At 42.1% G+C, this 21470-nt stretch overlaps 2 protein-coding genes across 3 annotated transcripts; both read right to left on the bottom strand.

Annotated features, from left to right (window-relative positions):
• Positions 1-159: 159 nt before the first annotated feature.
• On the bottom strand, positions 160-8779 carry LOC118374389 (protein LTV1 homolog). Of its 2 annotated transcripts, none has more exons than XM_035760787.2 (11): positions 8470-8779; positions 7896-8027; positions 6616-6828; positions 5926-6013; positions 4471-4603; positions 4026-4236; positions 1961-2088; positions 1675-1817; positions 1423-1475; positions 982-1182; positions 160-695 (listed from the first exon to the last, which is right to left on the bottom strand). In XM_035760787.2, the coding sequence occupies exons 1-11, from the start codon at positions 8470-8472 to the stop codon at positions 582-584; spliced, it is 1419 nt and encodes a 472-aa protein (XP_035616680.1). In that variant the 5' UTR covers positions 8473-8779; the 3' UTR covers positions 160-581. The 2 variants fall into 2 exon arrangements, with proteins under 2 accessions (XP_035616680.1, XP_035616679.1); XM_035760786.2 differs by having other exon boundaries at positions 5926-6016; positions 8470-8777.
• Positions 8780-10580: 1801 nt separating this feature from the next.
• Positions 10581-21223, bottom strand: LOC118374404 (calpain-9-like). Its single transcript, XM_035760816.2, has 19 exons — positions 20885-21223; positions 19614-19683; positions 19237-19355; positions 17214-17347; positions 16777-16945; positions 16324-16493; positions 16133-16210; positions 15826-15986; positions 15369-15526; positions 14989-15197; positions 14762-14798; positions 14600-14680; positions 13838-13895; positions 13535-13599; positions 11917-11985; positions 11703-11781; positions 11360-11476; positions 11135-11193; positions 10581-10994 (listed from the first exon to the last, which is right to left on the bottom strand). The coding sequence occupies exons 1-19, from the start codon at positions 21053-21055 to the stop codon at positions 10968-10970; spliced, it is 2031 nt and encodes a 676-aa protein (XP_035616709.1). The 5' UTR covers positions 21056-21223; the 3' UTR covers positions 10581-10967.
• Positions 21224-21470: the final 247 nt, after the last annotated feature.

Here is a 21470-nt window from a genome sequence, read left to right as displayed (position 1 = left end):
GTGACATTTCTGGAAATCTATCGCCAGTCCAAATCTGTGGGCTGAACTAATCATCAGTAAACTTTACTCAGGCTGTAAAAAACTTTTGGCTTGTTGGGCATTGAAATATAATTGAATAACCAAATGAATGACACACTACTCCAAATCAAACACTCAGTATTTACTAAAGATATCCACTGACTTTTATTTTCTGTAATTCTTCTCGACAAAATCCCCCCAGGAAGAATCTTTAGCTTTATTGTATACGGTAGAATGGTTTGAACTGCACTCTGATGATTGACATGCTACCTTCAGAACAGTTGATCTATAAAAAAAACAACATCTGAATTACCCTGGTCCTAGATCTGTTTGTGCAGTCTTGTAGACTCTTACTGTGACGACCATAGGGGTTGGAGAGCACAAACAGATCTGTGACCAGGCTACATCAATCTCTGAACTCTTCGCAAAGAATGTCACACGGCCCATAGTCCTCTTGTGTTGGGGTCCTCTGCAAAATGGCAGTTGCAGGGTTGTTGTTCATCAGTAAACCAGTTAAGAGGATGAGCACAAAGTCAGTCCCAATTCATCTTCCATCTGGTCAGCTAAGACAGCTTTAGACCCTGGACATTGGAACGCAGGTTCAACATTTGTTTCTCTTGATAGACCTTTTCCTGTTTGAACGCCTCTTTGTTGGCCTTCTTTTCTGTTCTTCGCTCCTGTAGAAACATTCAAGCAATATTGTGTCAATGGTGAAGGACAAAAAGCTTTCTATAAAATATCTAAATACTTGAACCGTATTCATAGATGACACTTACAAAAAAATTATTATAGAATGTGATATATAGAGAGATATATAGTGATATTTAAATGGAGCACACTATGACCCTTGTTCCAGGAGCTTTTTCAACAATTTTGTTACCCACCAAATAATAAATGAATTCTCCACATGAACACCCAGTAGGGAGGGCCAGAGAACTATTAGTCGTGAGTATAGTAACCTACCCTGCGCTCCTCTTTGATGGCCCGTTTCCTGGCTTTCCGCTCCTCCTTGTTCTCCTCGCGAGGCCGGTGCTGTGTGGCGACGCGGGGCAGGTCTGAGTCGTTGATACGCTCCATGCGCTCAGCCTGCTTGGCTGTCAGGCCCCTCCCGGGAAGGACGTCCAGAGGAATGCCTGTCCTGGTGGATACTCGGATGGGCTTGGCCTGATTAGAGAACACAGAAATACACCACTATCGGTCTGTACTGTGTAGCATCTCATATCAACAGCAACAATGGCCCTGAGCTGATGACTTGAATTCACAACTTAGTAGCTAATGTTGGGTAGGAAGACGAGCTGAAAGCCTCTCAAAATGTTGAACGTTAGACATGCAACTTAATACGTGACAATGTATTTCTTTCTGTTATCTTCGCTCAAACAACCGACAGAGGAAAACATTTCTTACCTTTGGTGGATCTTTGATGATTTTTGGATGGTTATACAAATTCGAATAGGTACCTTGGATAGTAAAGAAAAACAAATGATTTCAAATATTCATTAAAAAAAAGAAAATGTAATTATGGTAACAAACATCTAGCCAATTCGTATGTCATCAGAACAGAATTATGTCATCAGGCATGTACTACAATGGTAATCTTAAAGTGTTAGTTACTGAACAGACAGAGGTAATAACAACACGGTTAGTAGACTCACTTACTGATAATGGTTTCACAGTCCCACTTCTCTGCTGGTGCCGTCAGGACAATGGTCTCCATCTCCTGTTCCTCTTCGTCCTCATCTTCCTCCTCCTCCCTCACCACTGGCAGCTCTTTAGGACCCAGGGCGTCAGGCCTCTGGAAGCTGAAAGAATACAGTTGATTCGATTACTGTCATTATCTATAGTTAAACACACATACACAAAGACTTATAATCCATTGTGTCCAATGAGGACGTCTACTTCGCTCTTTATCTAAGAGTATTGCTATGGCTATAGAGTTACTCACTCTAACTCCTTCTGCTTGAAGTAGTCTTTGATGACCTCCTCCAGGCGAGCACTGTCTGGCTCGATATGCCCTTCCAGCTCAGCGTTGTCCAGGGCCCCAATCTCATCCTCGTCAAACTGCTCGAAAAACTATGGGAGACAGACAGAAACCAGTTTGGAAAATGATACAATGATATTAATTGAAATAATTGTTTGAATTAAATGAATATCATTAGTTGAAATCAGCACCTGAGTGTAGGGCTGTTGCGGTGACCGTATTACCGCTACACCGGTGGTCACGAGTTATGAAGCCAGTCAAATTCCACATGACTGTTTAGTCACGGTAATTAGGCTTCTCCAAGCTGAAGCTAGCTGCTGGTCATTAGTAGCCTACCAAACTGCCTGGTACTCAGCGCTCAATTTTCCCTCTAATCACTCTGACATCAATGCAAATGTATTCGAAAATGTAATCAAAACACTTCATGAGAGCCCATGAGCTCATGTTGCGCAACATTTCCATAGGCTATGCAATTGGGGGAGAAAACAGAGTGATGGCCTCTATTAAAAAGAGGATTCCATCAGTTCTTTCAGGCTAGGCCTACTACATTTATTTCTCAACATTCCTAATATTAAGCACATTGCTTCTCTTTACGACAGGAGTATAGGCTACCTGGCTGGCATGAAAATAAACCACGGGGAAAAGCGTCCCCCATTCGCTATTTAAGTGCATAGATGACATGTATTTTTCCCGCTGCCCGTGTTGACACATGATAATGGTCAAATCTAAATACAAATTCACACATATATGTTATTTAGCATATGTAAAGACAAGATTAAATTAAGAATAGTCTGATGGGTGACAATATTAGCCTATCAGTGAATCTTTTTTTGTGTGACTTGTTCGAATCAGTCACACACCTCATGTAGCCTAGCCCATCGGCCTATATGTTGTAATAAGGTTTGTATCGCAACTAAAGTGGCCAAATAACTTCTTAAAATTAGGCATATTAATCTGCTTTACAAGGGGTGTAGAGCCTAACTGGCATACATAAGCAAACACAAGTTTGGGAAAGATCATTTACACCATACAAATGCACCTTAATAATAAAAGCACTACATACATAATCCTATTTGCGGTCACTTTTGATGGTGTTTTTTGCTAATGGAACATTTGCGCTTATAATGTGAAGAAATAGCTGATTAGTTTATCAACATTTTAAGCTAAATGTTCTGATCTGTTGCTTCACATTGCATAAAAAAGTTTTTGTTGATGCTAGTGGTTGTATTAATTTGGGATCCATTGCATCCCACAACTGTCCCAGACTATGTTTGGAATATTTATTTCTCGCACAAAATAGATAGACATAGGCTAGTGCTTTTGCTGTTATTCAGGCCTACTCATCTTTTTGGCTGACAAAAAGTAAATGTGGACAGCTCTTCCAAGATCTTCAATATGCACCTCGGAATTGGATAAGGACGCCAGCAGTTGCGCCTGTCTTAACTTGTAGCCTGTGAACAAGACCCGGTCACGTGACGGAGAGCCGTGTGAGTGAGAGACGCTTCAGATTGCGCAGCGCACTCAGGGAGAAGGTCACAACGCAGCACTCCGGGCCGCAAAGGGCATGGATTTTTTTAGGGTGCATTACGGCCAAAGGGGATGCCGCCGTGAAATCCGAGGCATTATCAAGTGCTTGTCGAATTGTCAATGAGAGGCTATTGGAGTGTGTACAGCTTGCGGGAAAAAAACTAAGCAGAGCTCATGCATTTTCAAGCAACTTATTTAAAATCATCATTAGTCTCATCATGCAGCCGTACAATGTATTAAAAATCAAAACATAAAATCCAAACGTGTATCAGACTTCTTAAAATGTGGAAGCCAGGAGAGGCTAAATGTGTTTATGTGAATTACCGTGAGACCAACAGTTATTTGCTTGACAATCAACAACTGACTTAATTGTGACCTCCACAGCCCTACCAGAGTGTTTATATGCTGTTAGAACAGCCAGTCACTCACAGTTTATCTTTACCAAAGGTCACAAAATGCAACCCAGGTCCAAACCCAAAAAGGATGTCCAGGGCTCACTGACCTTCTCAAAGCGGTCGTCCAGCAGTGTGAGCTGTTCGTTCCTCCTCATGACTGACGAGGTCATGGAGTATTCTGTGAAGCGAGTTTTCGTCTCCTCGTCCATGAACATGAACTCCCTGGGGCGCCCCTCGCCATCCTCATCACCAGAGGCAACGTCCCCCTCAGAGTCGCTCTCTTCTTCCTCTGTATCCTCCCACTCTTCATCATCGTCACTGCAATGAGCGAGACAGAGAGAGGTTTCCAACAGCACAAAGAGACTTGGGAGAGCACAGCCTTATTGGGACACGACTTCAATTAGCAGATATCAACCACCTCTCAGTAAGAAACTGAAACCACAAAAAGCAATCCTCTTTCTCAACAATTGTAACTTGATTGGTATAGCTCAAATTAATGGGACTAAGAGTTGGTAAAAACAAATGAAACTGATATAAAGTATATATTCTTACCCCACGCCAACAGCTCCATTGACATCGTTGGCCTTCAAAATGAAATCGTCATCCAGCATGTTGTCTGGGTCGTCAAAGTCAAAGTCCTCATCGAGAGCAGCTACGATGTCTGGGTCCATGTCCAGCCTGGGTCCTTTGAGACAAAATATTTTATTTATTTATTTATTATTTCACCTTTATTTAACCAGGTAGGCAAGTTGAGAACAAGTTCTCACTTACAATTGCGACCTGGCCAAGATAAAGCAAAGCAGTTCGACACATACAACGACACAGAGTTACACATGGAGTAAAACAAACATACAGTCAATAATACAGTATAAACAAGTCTATATACGATGTGAGCAAACGAGGTGAGATAAGGGAGGTAAAGGCAAAAAAAAGGCCATGGTGGCAAAGTAAATACAATATAGCAAGTAAAACACTGGAATGGTAGATTTGCAGTGGAAGAATGTGCAAAGTAGAAATAAAAATAATGGGGTGCAAAGGAGCTAAAGAAATAAAATAAATACAGTAGGGAAAGAGGTAGTTGTTTGGGCTAAATTACAGGTGGGCTATGTACAGGTGCAGTAATCTGTGAGCTGCTCTGACAGTTGGTGCTTAAAGCTAGTGAGGGAGATAAGTTTTTCCAGTTTCAGAGATTTTTGTAGTTCGTTTCAGTCATTGGCAGCAGAGAACTGGAAGGAGAGGCGGCCAAAGAAAGAACTGGTTTTGGGGGTGACTAGAGAGATATACCTGCTGGAGCGTGTGCTACAGGTGGGAGATGCTATGGTGACCAGCGAGCTGAGATAAGGGGGGAACTTTACCTAGCAGGGTCTTGTAGATGACATGGAGCCAGTGGGTTTGGCGACGAGTATGAAGCGAGGGCCAGCCAACGAGAGCGTACAGGTCGCAATGGTGGGTAGTATATGGGGCTTTGGTGACAAAACTGATTGCACTGTGATAAACTGCATCCAATTTGTTGAGTAGGGTATTGGAGGCTATTTTGAAAATGACATTGCCAAAGTCGAGGATTGGTAGGATGGTCAGTTTTACAAGGGTATGTTTGGCAGCATGAATGAAGGATGCTTTGTTGTGAAATAGGAAGCCAATTCTAGATTTAACTTTGGATTGGATATGTTTGATATGGGTCTGGAAGGAGAGTTTACAGTCTAACCAGACACCTAAGTATTTGTAGTTGTCCACGTATTCTAAGTCAGAGCCGTCCAGAGTAGTGATGTTGGACAGGCGGGCAGGTGCAGGTACCGATCGGTTGAAGAGCATGCATTTAGTTTTACTTGTATTTAAGAGCAATTGGAGGCCACGGAAGGAGAGTTGTATGGCATTGAAGCCTGCCATGAGGGACAAGAGTTAACTTGAAGAATTCACTGATTTAGAATAATGACCTGGCCATAAAACAAATAACCCAAAATGGCATCTTTCTGGAGTTTGGTTTTGTTACTGGCAGAGGCCTCTTACCTGAGATGGGGGCAGCTTTGTTCAACATTCCCACCTCCTCCTCAAACTCTGACGCAAACACAGAGGAGGGCAAGTTGAAGGAGACGGTCTGCTGAAGTTAAAAAAGAATGTTTAATACTTTCATTTATCACAATTACCTAAAATAAAACTGCCTACCCTACGCACTGTGGCTATAAAATGCAAAGTGGTTATTCATAGAAATGTAGTCATGATAGCTAATGTTGCCCCCACACCCCATCCTACAGTCACTCCTACCACAACCTATACCATATGATTTTTGTTTTTAATTGAACCTTTATCTAACTAGGCAAGTCAGTTAAGAACAAATTCTTATTTACAATGACAGCGAGTTAACTGCCTTGTTCAAGGGCAGAACAACAGATTTTTACCTTGTCAACTCTGAGATTTGATCCAGCAAACTTTATGTTAATGGCCCAATGCTCTAACCACAAGGCCACCTGCCACCCCATCGTGAAAGCCACTGTCATGTGTTGACATGTCACAACTGGGGAAATTTGATCTCCCAAATTCCAGCCTTTAAAAACAAATCCAGCTATCTACAGTGTTAACAAAGGACCAGATAATTTTGCCTTGTATTTACACCATAAGCAGTTTGGTCCAATATATAGCCCAAACATTTTCACAACCGTTCCACTCAGCAACAACCACTGGACCTCCTGCTAAACTTACAGGAGTAACCTTTTCCTCCTCCTCCTCCTCATCCTCATCTTCCTCGTCATCCCCATCCTGGAGTTCATGGGTACGTTTGCCTCTCTGTGATTTGCCAGATGAAGCCCACTCTACAGGCCGAGCCGTTTCTCTCAGGTGCTGCAGATAGTTGTAGTCATCGTCGAAAAACACCCCAAACTCCCTCTGCTCCTCTTGCCGCTTCTCCACCTCCACCTGAACACAGACAGTAGTTACAGACTGACACAAAACATACAATTGTGCACATAAAGCAGGATTACACACACCAAATATCTTGGTTGTCCTTGGTCAATGAATATCTTCAACAAATATGTTTTTGACTTGAAGATTAACTCTTCTACTATGATAAGTAGCCTAAATATTGTAACCAATGGATGTCTTTAGATGAAAACTGTGACCATTTCTTCCATTGCAACACTAAATACCTTAGTACATGTACCAGACTTTACTAACACAGTGGTTCCCAATAAGGGGTACTAGAACCCCTGGGGGTACTTGACAAGACTCTCAATCAAATGTATTTATAAAGCCCGTCCTACATCAGCAGATGTCAAAGTGCTGTACAGAAACGCAGCCTAAAATCCCAAACAGCAAGCAATGCAGATGTTGAAGCACGATACTCAAGACTCATGAGACCATAGGTCCTACTGGTAAAATGCACACGAGTGGGTACTTCAGCGGTACTCAGGGCAGAGAAAAATTCAGTTGATGGTACAGTGAGTACGTTTTCTATGCAATACTCATGTAAACACCTTACTCTGTTTATCTTAATTGGCATATGGTCATAATCGATGTAAACATATGCCGATTAAAACACTTGCTTTTCTGAGCAATCTTTCAAATTATTTGGGCATGTAAACACCTTAATCGGCATTCCAGCGGTGTATTTGATCTGCGCTGGCGAGCCTCCTTTAACACGAATGAAGTGAGTATGGTACAACTGAACATATGCGTCTTACAAGTAGTTTTCACATACAAACTTTACATGTTCGAACTCAGAATTAAATATGCTTCCCGAAAATAACATGTTCAATGTGGTAGAACGTTTATTTTGATGAGCGATTTTCGTCATTTATCAGAGCGCCAACAGGTAGCCTTTTCAGACGTGTCAATGTAAACGGATTAGGGGAATTGTTCTTCTTGGAAAACATGTATACGTTTTAATCAAACGTATATTAATCTGACTATCCACAATCTCATTATTCTGTGCGTGTAACCATACTCAGTAACCGGAAAAGCTTGGGAACCACTGTACACGTTACCTTTTGTGCGGGTAGGAGGACATGCTGCGGTGCTTTCTCGTCAGCAGCGAGGGGGTCCCTCTGACTTCTGTGGACCAGGTGGAAGGTCACCGCTTTCTTCTTGTCAATAAATGCCTTCTTCCTTTTATTAGGCTAGAAAAGAAAGGCATGTAGATAATGTAACTTGTTACATAGTATTAGGGTCAACTGTATCAGGCTCAGATGCAGCAATATGTCAGTGACCTGTGTTTAATGGTCACTGTTCATCACAAGCCCTTTGTATATGAGGATCAGGCAGTACACAAAGAACTGTTTTGAAAGGTAAATTGTTGTTGATGGACTAGCTAGTTAGATAACAACAAACACCAACACACAAGCTAGTTGGTTGGCTATTGCTAAAGCTATCAATCTCACCCATATTTGAAAGGACATATATTAACTAACACATTTGGTTTAATATTCATTGCCAATCACAACAGTTGGTATTATGTATGTAACGTTAACGTTAGTAAGTTAGCTACTTATCCGTCGACATATATATAGCATGCTAAGCTAGCAAAGCTAAAACAACATTGGCAGCTGAACGTGTGCTTACCATAGTTCAATTGGACCGCTGTGAACACACTTCAAAATTATTTTTACAAAAACGTTTGTTACAGTTTATTTCGCGCTAAAAGTGTAATTTATGGTGATTTAAATAGAAAAAAATGTCAATGTTGTTTATCCACGCCGACTCTTTCCTCACACGCTGCTTCTACCATTTTTGGAACAAACCATTTCACAGGACTAAAGGGGTGTAGTTTGAATTTGTATTAATATATTATGTTGCCAAAGTATGTATTCTCTGTATGAAATAATTGTTAATTGAAAACCAAGCAAGTGGAATGTAAGTAGCCTGGCGGGTAGGAAGGAGCGTTGGGCCAGAAACCGAAAAGTTGCTGGATCGAATCCCCGAGCTGACAAGGTAAAAATGTGTCGTTGTACGCAAGGCAGTAATTTTGTATAAATATATTATTCTTATTTTTATTAACAAATCAATACAGAAAGTACATGGGGAACACAAGTATATATAAATAATATACAAAGGACAATTGGGCTAGGGGGTACAACATCACATTACACAAGGACCTTAAGGGACAGACATACATTTATAATTCTAACAGCTTTTTTGTTAAGAGTATTTAATTGTCTTAAAATATAGTTCAATTTCTTTTTGTAAGGTAAGAAAATGTTTTGTTTAGAAATGTACATTTGTGAATATGAAATGTGGCCAAAAGAATGAAATTAATTACATAAAATTGTTTAAACTTATTTCTATCGTAGGTAAAGTACATCTCTCAACAATAGTGTAAAATCTTCATAAATGCGTTCAGTTATAAATATACTGACGTCTTGCCACAGTTTCCTTACATGAATACAATGCCAAATGCAACACGGTTTCTGGGTGGTCATTAAAAAAGGCACAATTTTAATTTTTCTTAAACTTGTTCATATAGTGGTTGGCAGGATAATATGTATTAATAATTTTAAAGGAAACTTCCTTAATTTAGTTAACAAGTAGGTATGTGTGTGGCAACATCCAAACTTTTTCCCCGACAGATATTATCAATAAAACCGTTCCAATAAGGCGGTTACCTTTTGTGCGGGTAGGACATGCTATCCATAAGGTATGGATAGATACAACATACAGCTGAAACAAGGTTCAAATCGCTCTGTTGTTGAATGGACCAAATGAGAAACACATCTTTCCTACAGATGAGTCAACAGGATTAATAGAAGGTAGGTTCTGAGTGTCAGGTATTGATTGACACATTCTTGAATAATAAAGCAAGGCAGTTAACCCACTGTTCCCCGGGCGCCGATGTTGATTAAGGCTATATGCGGAAGACACATTTCAGTGGAATGCATTCAGTTGTTCAACTGGCTAGGTATCCCCCTTTCCCTAATACATGTGTTCCCCATCTTCCGTTGGTATAGCCCAGACTACCAAATTTATCGTTAATGAATAACAGGAATCGATGCAAGCCAGTTAAGAACAACTTATTTACGTTGACGGCCTACACCTGCCAAACACGGACGAAGCTGGGCCACTTGTACGCCGTCCTATGGGACTCTCAATCACCGCCGGTTGTGATACAGCCCGTTTTATTTATTGGCACAAAATATACAAAGTTTTTGTAGCGTGAGATGAGCAATAGCCAATGAGAGCTCGCCAAAGAATTCAGTGAGATTACTTTATTTCGCATCACCCATAACGTTTAGACTCTAGAGAAGGAGCGATGACTACTGTTCGTATACGTTTGTACTTGCCTTTAATCAAAGCCACATTGTGAAATCGCTACATCTCTGAAGTTCACAAGCAATGTTATTCAATTCTAAATGTTGGCTAGATATTTCAACTCTGGCAAGCGTGAATGTCTGACTGAAAATATTTGAGGCTGCTTTGTGTAGCTCCTTCCAGCTACATTAAATCACATTGTTTTCTCGAGACAGCGTGGTATTGGCAATCCTCAACACCAAGTGAAGAATCTTGCAGCGTGTGATATCAGAGCCCAAAATCAATATCGACTCATTGGAGATCCACCAAAATATTTGGTTATTTAAGTAGGGCAATTTGTTTAATTCCCTCTTACACATGCTGAGATACAGTATTCTACATTTTAATATTTACGGAGAAATCTAAAGATCAGACACAAACAGCAGATGTTACATTTTCATAATATATTTTAATTTTGTTTCATCCCAAACTGAGAAATCAACTGATACAGGCTGTCAACATGATGCAACTTTTAAAACTTGATCAGTGCATTGTTTATTTTTGGAGCATCTCTGTAAACAGAATTTAACACATTCTCCTGATTGTCAAATACAATGGGCATAAGATCCAAACTGTGGCACAATCATGTTGGTTTAGTTTTAAAACAAAAGAGTGAATTCAAAACAGACAAAGGCATACAACATTAAAACATAGCTATTACTACATAGCATATGCATATGTTCCCAGCAGGAACAACTCGAGATTAGTGTATTTGCAAGCAACACATATTGCATCCCAAGCCTGTTATTTAACTTTGTTCTTCTGCTGGATCCTCTTCAGACATTCATGGAAAGAAGGAGGAACTGAAAAGACAAAAGTCATTTCATAATCAAAAGCAAATCATGTCTTGGTGGGCACATCACACCGGATGGACTTTACAGTGGAAACATATACACTTATAATATGAACATTACATTTTGTATAATACACATTTTTATTATACCTGCAGTATGTTCATGTTGACCTGGCCTGTCTGGCCTTTGTCCAATGCTTGGAACACCCCTGGGGGAGGACAAATATATATATTTTTGTCAACAACCAACATATTATTGGGTATGTCCAACAACTCCAAAGCATTAAACATCTCTGAGTGTTTACTTGTTCCACAAAAATACAAGTTATTTGACCAGCTACATCCCATAAGGTGGTACAGTCCCTTGGTACTCACTGAACATATTTTCCAGGCGGATGATGCAGGTGAGGTAGTCATCAAAGTCGATATCGTAGTTCTCATCAGCGAACCTCAAGCCAAGCAGCTGGAGGAGCTTGGTGTTCAGATGCATGCCTTGGATGGTGGAGACAGAATGTTACTAGTTAGGCTCCGATTCACACCTTTGCCTTCGTCTTTCTGGCCCCCTGAAATGTCTTCTTGAGAGAGCGTGGGAGTACTCACAGAGAAAGAGACCTTCAAGATCAAAGGCAGGATTCAACACTAGCATTCTACCATTGAGATATGACCTTCTATGCAGGCATTTTGTTCTAACCCTATGTACCACGCAGTAGTCTCTCACCTGCTGCTTTGAGAGCTATGCGGAGCTCATAGGAGGACATCTTCCCTGACCGGTCTGTGTCATAAGAAATGAAGAGCATCTGCAACCAACACCATAGACATTGTTATCACCTCCAATCCACACACGTTCAATATTAAATTGCCGTCATAGGCTATTGTATAACAATGTATATGATATTGTAACTGACAGCAAAATGTAGTCCTGCTGTACTTACAATCCATTTCTTCATCTTTTCCCAGAAGACCTTGAACTCCTGGAACTCAAGCTGCCCTGAATTGTCAACCTGGATTGATCTGTCAAGGGAAGTAGCCTACATGACCAAAAGTATGTGGACATGCTCGTCAAACATCTCATTCCAAAATCATGGGCATTAATATTGAGTTGGTCCCCACTTTGCTGCTATAACAGCCTCCACTCTTCTGGGAAGGCTTTCCACTCGATGTTGAAACATTGCTGCGGGGACTTGCTTACTTTCAGCTACAAGAGCATTAGTGAGGAAGGGCACTGATGTTGGGCGATAAGGCCTGGCTCACAGTCGGCGTTCCAATTCTTCCCAAAGGTGTTCGATGGGGTTGAGGTCAGGGTTCTGTGCAAGCCAGTTCTTCCACACCGATCTCGACAAAACATTTCTGTATGGACCTCGCTTTGTGCACAGGGGCATGCATTGTCATGCTGAAACAGCAAAGGTCCTTCCCAAACTGTTGCCACAAAGTTGGAAACACAAAATTGTCTAAAATGTAATTGTAGACTGTAGCATTAAGATTTCCCTTCACTGGAACTAAGAGGCCTAGCCCAAACCACGAAAAACAACCCCATTATTCCTCTTCCGCCAAACCTAACAGTTGGCACTATGCATTCCGTCAGGTAGCGTTCTCTTAATCCACATTCATCCATCAGACTTTCCAGATGGTGAAGTGTAACAGTATAACTTTAGACCGTCCCCTCCCCCATACCCGGGCGCGAACCAGGGACCCTCTGCACACATCAACAACAGTCAACGAAGCATCGTTACCCATCGCTCCACAAAAGCCACGGCCCTTGCGGAGCAAGGGGAACTACTACTTCAAGGTCTCAGAGCAAGTGACATCACCGATTGAAACGCTATTTAGCGCGAACCACCGCTAACTAAGCTAGCGTTTCACATCCGTTACAGAAGCATGATTCATCTTTCTAGAAAACGCCTTTCCACTGCCCCAGGGTCCAGTGGCGGCGAGCTTGACATCACTCCAGCCGATGTTTGGCATTGCGCATGGTGATCTTTGGCCTGTGTGCGGCTGCTCGACCATGGAAATTATTTTAATGAAACTCCTGATGAACAGTCATTGTGCTGACGTTGCTTCCAGAGGCAGTTTGGAACTCGGTAGTGAGTGTTGCAACCGAGGACAGACAATTTTTACACGCTTCAGCACTCGGCAATCCCGTTCTGTGAGCTTGTGTGACCTACCACTTCACGGCTGAACCGTTGTTGCTCCTAGACGTTTCCACTTCACAATAACAGCACTTACAGTTGACCAAGGCAGCTCTAGCAAGGCAGAAATTTGACGAACTGACTTGCTGGAAAGGTGGCATCCTATGACAGTGGAAGTCACGGAGCTCTTTAGTAAGGCCATTCTACTTCCAATGTTTGTCTATGGAGATTGCATGACTGTGTGCTTGATTTTATATACCTGTCAGCAACTGTGTGGCTGAAATAGCCAAATCCCCTAATTTGAAGGAGTGTCCACATATTTGTGTATATATAGTGTATATTGTAAAAGCATGACTCCAATATTGATCACAATAATGCATTTTCCAAAGCCTCATTATAGGCGTTTAGGACAGGTAGAGGATACATCCATCAGGTTGATGATGCTGTGGCAGGTGTTGAGACTCAGACCGTCAAACTTGATCTCTCTCCCTGAAGGAAGAGAGAGGAACATCATAACAAATCCTTAAAATAATCACGATAATATTATAAAATCTGTAATCACAGACCCAGAGTGTGCAAGTTTTTTTTTTTAAGCTTTAAAGAGTCAGGAGTCAACCTATGTGCGTGTGGACGTGTATTCAAATGACATTCGCTGAATTGCTCTTTATGCTAACGCCGGAGTTGTAATAACACACAATGGATGTGACTTTAGAGGAGGGCTGCTTACTCCTGCTAAGTACTCCATTCAACACCTGCTGAAGCTCCGTGGCAGAGATGGCCTGGTCCTAAGGAGAAGACACAAGACAAAATATGATATTCTGGCTATGACCAATGAGTGGCGCGCGCACGTTTCAAAGTTTATTCGCCACAGGACACAACAGGTGTAAACCAGTACAGTGAAATTCTTACGTTGAGAGCTCTTTCAGGTCAGTGCCAGTACCTTATTCAATGTAGGGGTACTGGAGTGGTTGAGGTGGGTTTATACATAAAAAGTGACTGGTAGTAGGATATACATGTAAACAGGGCTGAAAAGTGACTGGTAGCAGGAATATATAAATACATTTTGGTAATATATACATGTATAGAGGAGTAACAGTGACAAGTAGCAGAAATAGCTAGATACTAATGGAAATCAATAATCAATTAATCACAGCGTAAATGGTAGTAATAAATCTAATCACTAATCATTTTAGCAGCAGCGTAGGTGTGAGGGGGTGTGTGGCGTCAATAATGAGTGTGTGAGTAAGGCTGTATGCGAGTGTGTGCGCGTGTGAGTAAGAGTGACAGTGAAGGTGTGTGTGTGGATTGTCTGTGGGAGTGGGATATTATAAGAGGGAGAGCAGTAGTTGTTAGCCATTTAACAGTCTTATGACCAGGGGGTACGACATTACTGTTTTCCTTCGACATGCTCACAGTATCTGAATCAGTGACATTGCCAGTTTAGCAGAAACAGCTCTACTCATTTCTTATAATATTTTTACTTTCTTACCGAACCAGCAATCTTTTCAAACATTCTCCTCAGTCCCTTCTCCTCATCCGTCTCCTCCTCTGGTAGACTGGGCATTGGGGGCTGAGAGATACATCACAATACATCATCAACGGGAAGTAAAGAGCATTGCAGTTTTGTGGTATTCAATAGCAGAGTACTTACATCGGGCAAATCAGCATCTACTGTGTTTCCCATCTCCCTGTTGATGACAACATCCTGTGATTAGCTTTCTATCACATACATTAACTTGTCCAGCAAATCTTACATTGAATAAAAGTCAAACAAATCTTAGTGTGGATTGGCTACAGCCATCAAGGGCTTTCATTCAACCTATCTGCTTGAAACTAATACTGATTCAGAGACAATACTCCCAAACGTAAATATCATACATGGTTCCAGCTGCCTTCTCAGAGAAGATGCGTATGATGAAGTCTGCCTCGTCATGGGGCTGGAAGGTGGTGGGCACCAGCAGGTAGTTCCCTGGGGGCAAGGTGAAGCGCTCGGAGATCTCCCTCACGTTGATGTAGGTCTTACTGCGAGCCTTGGACCCATTGTACCGGAAGAAGTCTTTCCCCAGATGGTCCTCATCTGCAGGGGCCTGAGGGAGAAGAGAGAGGGAGGGACATGTTTTTAGAGACCCTTCAAATTCTAATGGGGAACTTTGTGATGAACCACAACAGTAACTATAGGTAGCATGTACTAGGAAATTGAAAGGCAATGGAATCCTATTGTTTGTGCATATGGTCTCTTTGCCCGTTGTCTCTCTAACCTCGTAAAGAGCAAAGCCGATGGTTTGCAGGTCCAGTCCCTCTTTCCTCAGCGCACGGCGGTTCTTCTGCATCAGAGCGATGACCACGCTGCACTTATCATTATTATCGTCAGCATGCAGCAGGGTCAGCTTGAACTGAGGGTTGGTCCAAAATGTATCTGGGGGAAAACAGGTTTAAATGGTTGTATTGTTGCTGGGCTGGAACAAAAGCCTCCATACACTATCTGGCATTCCAGAATCAGTGTTGGTCACTTCTGGCACAGTGGATTCATCATAAAGATACAATTGCCATTATTTTATCTGGGTCATCAAACTTGTATGAACCAAGCTGACTGTCACATTACCAAGCTCAGATAGAAATGTACAGTGTAGAACATACATGTTCATCTCTCATGTAGAATAGGGAATCAAGTCAAGTCTATTTATTACATTTCGGTCTGCAACCTTGTCCTCTCACCTATGAAGTTCCTGCAGCCGCCTGCGGTGGAGCCACGGATCCAGTTGCCCTCGAACATGTTCACCTCCCACTTCCTCTTGGTTTCGTCCGTCAGAGAGTCCGGCGTCAGGTTGCAGATCTCTATCTTGTCGTAATTGGCCTTGAAGTCCTCAAACTCCATCCTGAAATAAGCAACCATTTTGATTCAGAAAAGTCTTATATACACAAGTGGTCCCCAGGCTACTGGAAAACCTATTGCTGTTGAACATGTGGGAAACTTTGATGTAGTGCCAGATGTAAAACTATTACAATCGGTGTTGTTACTAACCAGAATTCACCATCATCCATGGCGTTCTGAAGAATGCGTTTCTTCTCAGAACTGTCGATCACATTCCACTCCCTGGACCTGTAAGAGAGAGAACAGATGACAGAATAACCACTCTCCTATAATGCATAGTGTATGCTGGTTTTTATTCCTACTCATCTCAGCAACACCTGATGGAAATTAACTGGACTCACTCATCACTCCAGGCACCGTTCCATTCCACTTGTCCCCAAGGGTTCCTGATCCGGATCAGTTTGACCCTTTTCCCTCTGTAGTTAACCTCCTCAAGGCCTGTGATGGAGTAGGCGTGTCCCTTCACCAGTCCTGAAGCTGTCTGGGCCTCTGACTCAGCAGAGCTGGTGATCTGGAGAGGAAAAAACAGAAATTGTATCAGCCACAAAAGACCAGGACTATGTCTCTCAAACCTGGACCCATATTCACAGAGTGTCTCATAGTAGTAGGAGTGCAGATCTAGGATCAGGTTCATCCTGTCTATATTATCTTATTCATTGTAATCTAAAAAACAAAAACTGATCCCATATCTGACCAGCACTCCTATTCTGAGAAGCTTTGGAAATACGGGACCTGGTGTCTTAAGGACCACATGTATAATGGTCTTTCATTGAAACTGGTCTGGAGGCCCTTACGTCGATAGAGCAGCCCATCATTGAGCCTCTTTCGTAGGCCTTCTTCATGATGTTGAACAGGTCAGTTGGAGCACTTTTGGTCTCGTACGTCTCCCCCACGCCGCCGGTGAAGTCCTCCATGGCCTCCAGGGTAGAGCCTCCCTTCAGGGACTCATAGCTCCCGTTCAACCTGACAGGACAAGGAATGGGATGGAATGGGTTAACTAGGGATAGAATTGCCGTCAAATAGCAGGCATCTGAAAATGAATCCAAGCTTTGCGGAGTGTCTGCATGCATTTGGTGAAAAATTGTTTACAATCATCCAATACTCATGTTTTACATGAACTACACACTATCAAGCAAACGTGACGATAAGTGACAATAGTTGTACAAAACACCTATTTGAGTTTGCATAAATGTTATACCTGTACTTTTCAAAGTTTACAAGTTACACATACTTGGCATAGGCCTTCTCCAGCAGTGCGCTCCAAAACTCGTTGTTGGAGGCAGAGTGGAGCAGCACCAGGCGGTTCCTCACAGCAGGCAGTCGGTCATCCACCACCACGTCCAGCCATCTGTTGTGCTGCCAGAACTGGAGGAGACAGACTATACTTAAGCAATAAGGCCCGAGGCGGTGAGGTATAAGGCCAATATACCACGGCTAAGGGCTGTATCCAGGCACGACGCAACGCGGAGTTCAGGGCTCGAACCACCCAGTTTATAATTACTGATGACTTCCTTGAACTAAAGAATTGTGTAATCATTGATGTCAATACAGTAAGTACTATGTACAGTGGGAAGAAAAAGGATGTGAACCCTTTGGAATTACCTGGATTTCTGCAGATATTGGTCATAACATTTTATCTGATCTTCCTCTAAGTCACAACAATAGACAAACAGCCTGCTTAAACTAATAACACGCAAATAATTAATTGTTCATGTCTATTGAACACATTGTGTAAATAATCACAGTGCAGGTTGGAAAAAATATGTGAACCCTTGGATTTAATAACAGGTTGACCCTCCTTTGGCAGCAATAACCTCAAACAAACGTTTTCTGTAGTTGCGGATCAGACCTGCACAACGGTCAGGGGGAATTTTGGACCATTCCCCTTGACAAAACTGTTTCAGTTCCACACTATTCTTGGGATGTCTAGTGTGAACCGCGCTCAAGGTCATGCCACAGCATCTCAAACGGGTTGAGGTCATGACTGACTGGGCCACACCAGAAGGCGTATTTTCTTTTGTTCAAGCCAATCTGGTGTTGATTTACTTCTGTCATTTGGGTTGTTGTCCTGTTGCATCACCTAACTTCTGTTGAGCTTTAATTGGCAGACAGCCTTACATTCTCCTGCAAAATGTCTTGATAAAAAATGTCATTTTTCTGTTGATAGCAAGCTGTCCAGGCCCTGATGCAGCCCCAAACCATGATGCTCCCTCCACCATAGTTTACAGTTGGGATGAGGTTTTGATGTTGGTGTGCTGTGTCTTTTTTTCTCCACACATAGTGTTGTGTATTCCTTCCAAACAACACAACTTTACTTTCATCTGTCCACAGAATATTTTGCCAGTAGCGCTGTGGAACATCCAGGTGCTCTTTTGCGAACTTCAGACGTGCAGTAATGTTTTTTTGGACAGCAGTGGCTTTTTCCATGATGTCCTCCCATGAACACCATTCTTGTTTAGTGTTTTACGTATCGTAGACTCGTCAACAGAGATGTTAGCATCTTCCAGAGATTTCTGTAAGTCTTTAGCTGACACTCTAGGATTCTTCTTAACCTCATTGAGCATTCTGTGCTGTGCTCTTGCAGTCATCTTTGCAGGACGGCCACTCCTAGGGAGAGTGATGAAATTTCTCCATTTATAGACAATTTGTCTTACTGTGAACTGACTTTTTAGAAATACTTTTGTAACCCTTTCCAGCTTCATGCATGGCAACATTTCTTAATCTTAGGTCTTCTGAGATCTCTTTTGTTCGTGGCATGTTTCACATCTGGAAACGCTTCTTGTGAATAGCCAACTCAAATTCTAAGAGTTTTTTATTGGGCAGGGCAGCTCTAATCAATATCTCCAATCTCACCTCATTGATTCGACTCCAGGGTTAGTTGACGCCTGACTCCAATTAGCTTCTGGAGAAGTCATTAGCCTAGGGGTTCACATACTTTTTCCAACCTACACTGTGAATGCTTAAATGTATTCAATATAGATAAGAAAAACACAATTTGTGTGTTATTAGTATAAGCACACTGTGTTTGTCTGTTGTTGTGACTTAGATGAAGATCAGGTCAAATGGTATGTCAAATGAATTCAGAAATCCAGATAATTCCAAATGGTTTACATAATTGTTACAGGGGCAAGAAAAAGTAACATTTAAGACTGTGAATATTCATTCTGTGAATAATGTAATATTGTCATATATGCAATGCAATGTTCTGTCAATAAAAGTTGATAGTGGGCGATTTTTTTTGTGGGCGATTCTACCTGGAAGTGGAAGATGCCAGCGTAGCTGCGGTCAAAGCCCTGGTCGTTGGGCACCACTCTGGCCAGGGTCTCCTTATGGAGGGTCAGAGAGGCAATGGCTGCCAGGAGCCAGCAGTCCCCTGGGTGACACAGACAGACAGAGAGAGAGATTTAGTGAGTCAGGACCTACACACTGAAAGCCATGGACATAACCCCCCATCTTACCTGTCGTATGTGATGCTAGAGTCTGTTTTAAATTCAATGCCCGGGGGCCTTTTCAGGCCCGCAATCTGCTTTCTTGTGGTCCCCAGACAAATATCTCATTGTTATTTCTAGTGTTTGGATATGGATGTATGATATATGATTTGTATCATATAAGAAGCATTATGTATACAAACCTAGTGCTCCTTGACATATGTCTGTCCTGTCAGCCCCACCAACTATGAATTCGGGATTCTCGCAAAGTTCCTGTAAAAGAATAGGAACAGGTGTAAGAGGCTTAGTGACAGTGGAGAAACGGGTTTAAACGGAGATGGGGTTAGGAGTGACTCTGCCGCCTCGGGTAGGTGTGTTCACATTCCTGGCGTCTTAATCAGTCCCCAGTCACTGGAACGCAGAAACACAGAGAGGCGGTACAGGTATTCATTCACAAGGGTCACCCGAGAGAAAAATGTGTAAGGATCATAAATAGGATCTTAGTTGGATCTTTCCCATTTTAGTATCTAATGTTACAGGGAGAGATGGTTTTCTTGGAGGTTTGAGGTATGCTAGTGTTAATGGTTGATCACATATATATAGACTTGTTTATACTGTATTATTGACTGTATGTTTGTTTTACTCCATGTGTAACTCTGTGTCGTTGTATCTGTCGAACTGCTTTGCTTTATCTTGGCCAGGTCGCAATTGTAAATGAGAACTTGTTCTCAACTTGCCTACCTGGTTAAATAAAGGTGAAATAAATAAATAAATAATTCGTTACACACTGCTGTATCAACCTTGGCAGGGCACTCACTCTCATTGGCGGTGTGTGGTCAGCGGTATGTATTGAAATGCACAGTATGAAAGTTGTTGTGGATAAACAATGAGTGAAAACTGGCTAGCGTAAACTCCTAAGATTAGCTAACCTCTCTGAGCACATAACCACCACTCCCAGCAAAGTCAACAGAGAGAAAACATTCAATGCATGCTTCAAGGCTACATTCCAGAAGATTGTGCCCTACACGTGAGACAGGCATGTACAGCATCTCTAGCTTCATTTGTGTACATAGGACATTTTAAAGTTCCAAGTTTCAAGACATGAACACTGCAGAAAGGGAATTCGATATTAGCCAAATAAAAGTATCGGCTAATACATTCCTTTCTTACAGTACTGGTTTTAAAGGGATGGTTGGATAAAAGCTTGTCATCAACAGACAACTGGCCAGGTCATGAGGTTTGATATAATGTGAACAAGGTAAATATAAGGATTATAGTCTTCTATACTTTGACATTGTATAGTGTCTTGCGTTCAGATCAAATTAGCAATCTACCTACGACAGGGACCCCACCCAGGCCATTCCTTCTCAACGATCAACTACAAATATTCTAATTACACTGTAATTACCACTAATTACTGTATTTGTCACATTAGCGCCCTCGTAGTAGACCATTTGTACTATAGCTTACATACCCCAGGCCTCTTCCATTCAAAGTTGATGGGCACACTCTGGCTGTAGTAGAGAGATGAGTCGCAGGCAGGGAAGTCTGGGTCCTCAAACAGTTTCTTCTTCTGTAGACACTCCTGCCTCAGCTGCTCAAACGTCTTCCCATCCGCTTGGGTGCTGATCGACTTGGCGGGCATCTTGAGGGCTCAGACTAAAGGGGAAACTAGGGAGAGATGGAGAAGGACGGTGTGTGTGTGTGGGAGAGATGTCCCTTGTTTGTGAGCAGTGACAGAGACTGGGAGAGAGAGAGGGGCGTTGGTGTTTTGCCAGTCCTGTTTCTTTGATGTGTATGTGGTTTGGACGGAGTGACAAGCTTGTCAAGCAGGTGGGTAGATAGGTACACACCCTCCAGACATAAACTGGTTTATCCACTCCCATGGCAACACACCTGACCTCGCCCACTTTCCCTGCCCAACTGGCTGTTACTGCTCGCTCTCTGATATGAGAGTTCACTATAGAATGTGTTCTAGAATGTCTGGTTTTAGGTAGTGACAGATTTTAAGTCACTGCTAACATGTGATGTATATTTGAAGTGGAAACAGCACAAGATCA

Source organism: Oncorhynchus keta, chromosome 10 (genome assembly GCF_023373465.1).
Source record: "Oncorhynchus keta strain PuntledgeMale-10-30-2019 chromosome 10, Oket_V2, whole genome shotgun sequence".
In the NCBI taxonomy this organism is placed as follows: domain Eukaryota; kingdom Metazoa; phylum Chordata; class Actinopteri; order Salmoniformes; family Salmonidae; genus Oncorhynchus; species Oncorhynchus keta.
Note: the sequence above shows the minus strand (reverse complement) of the source record. Positions and strands in the feature narration are given on the sequence as shown.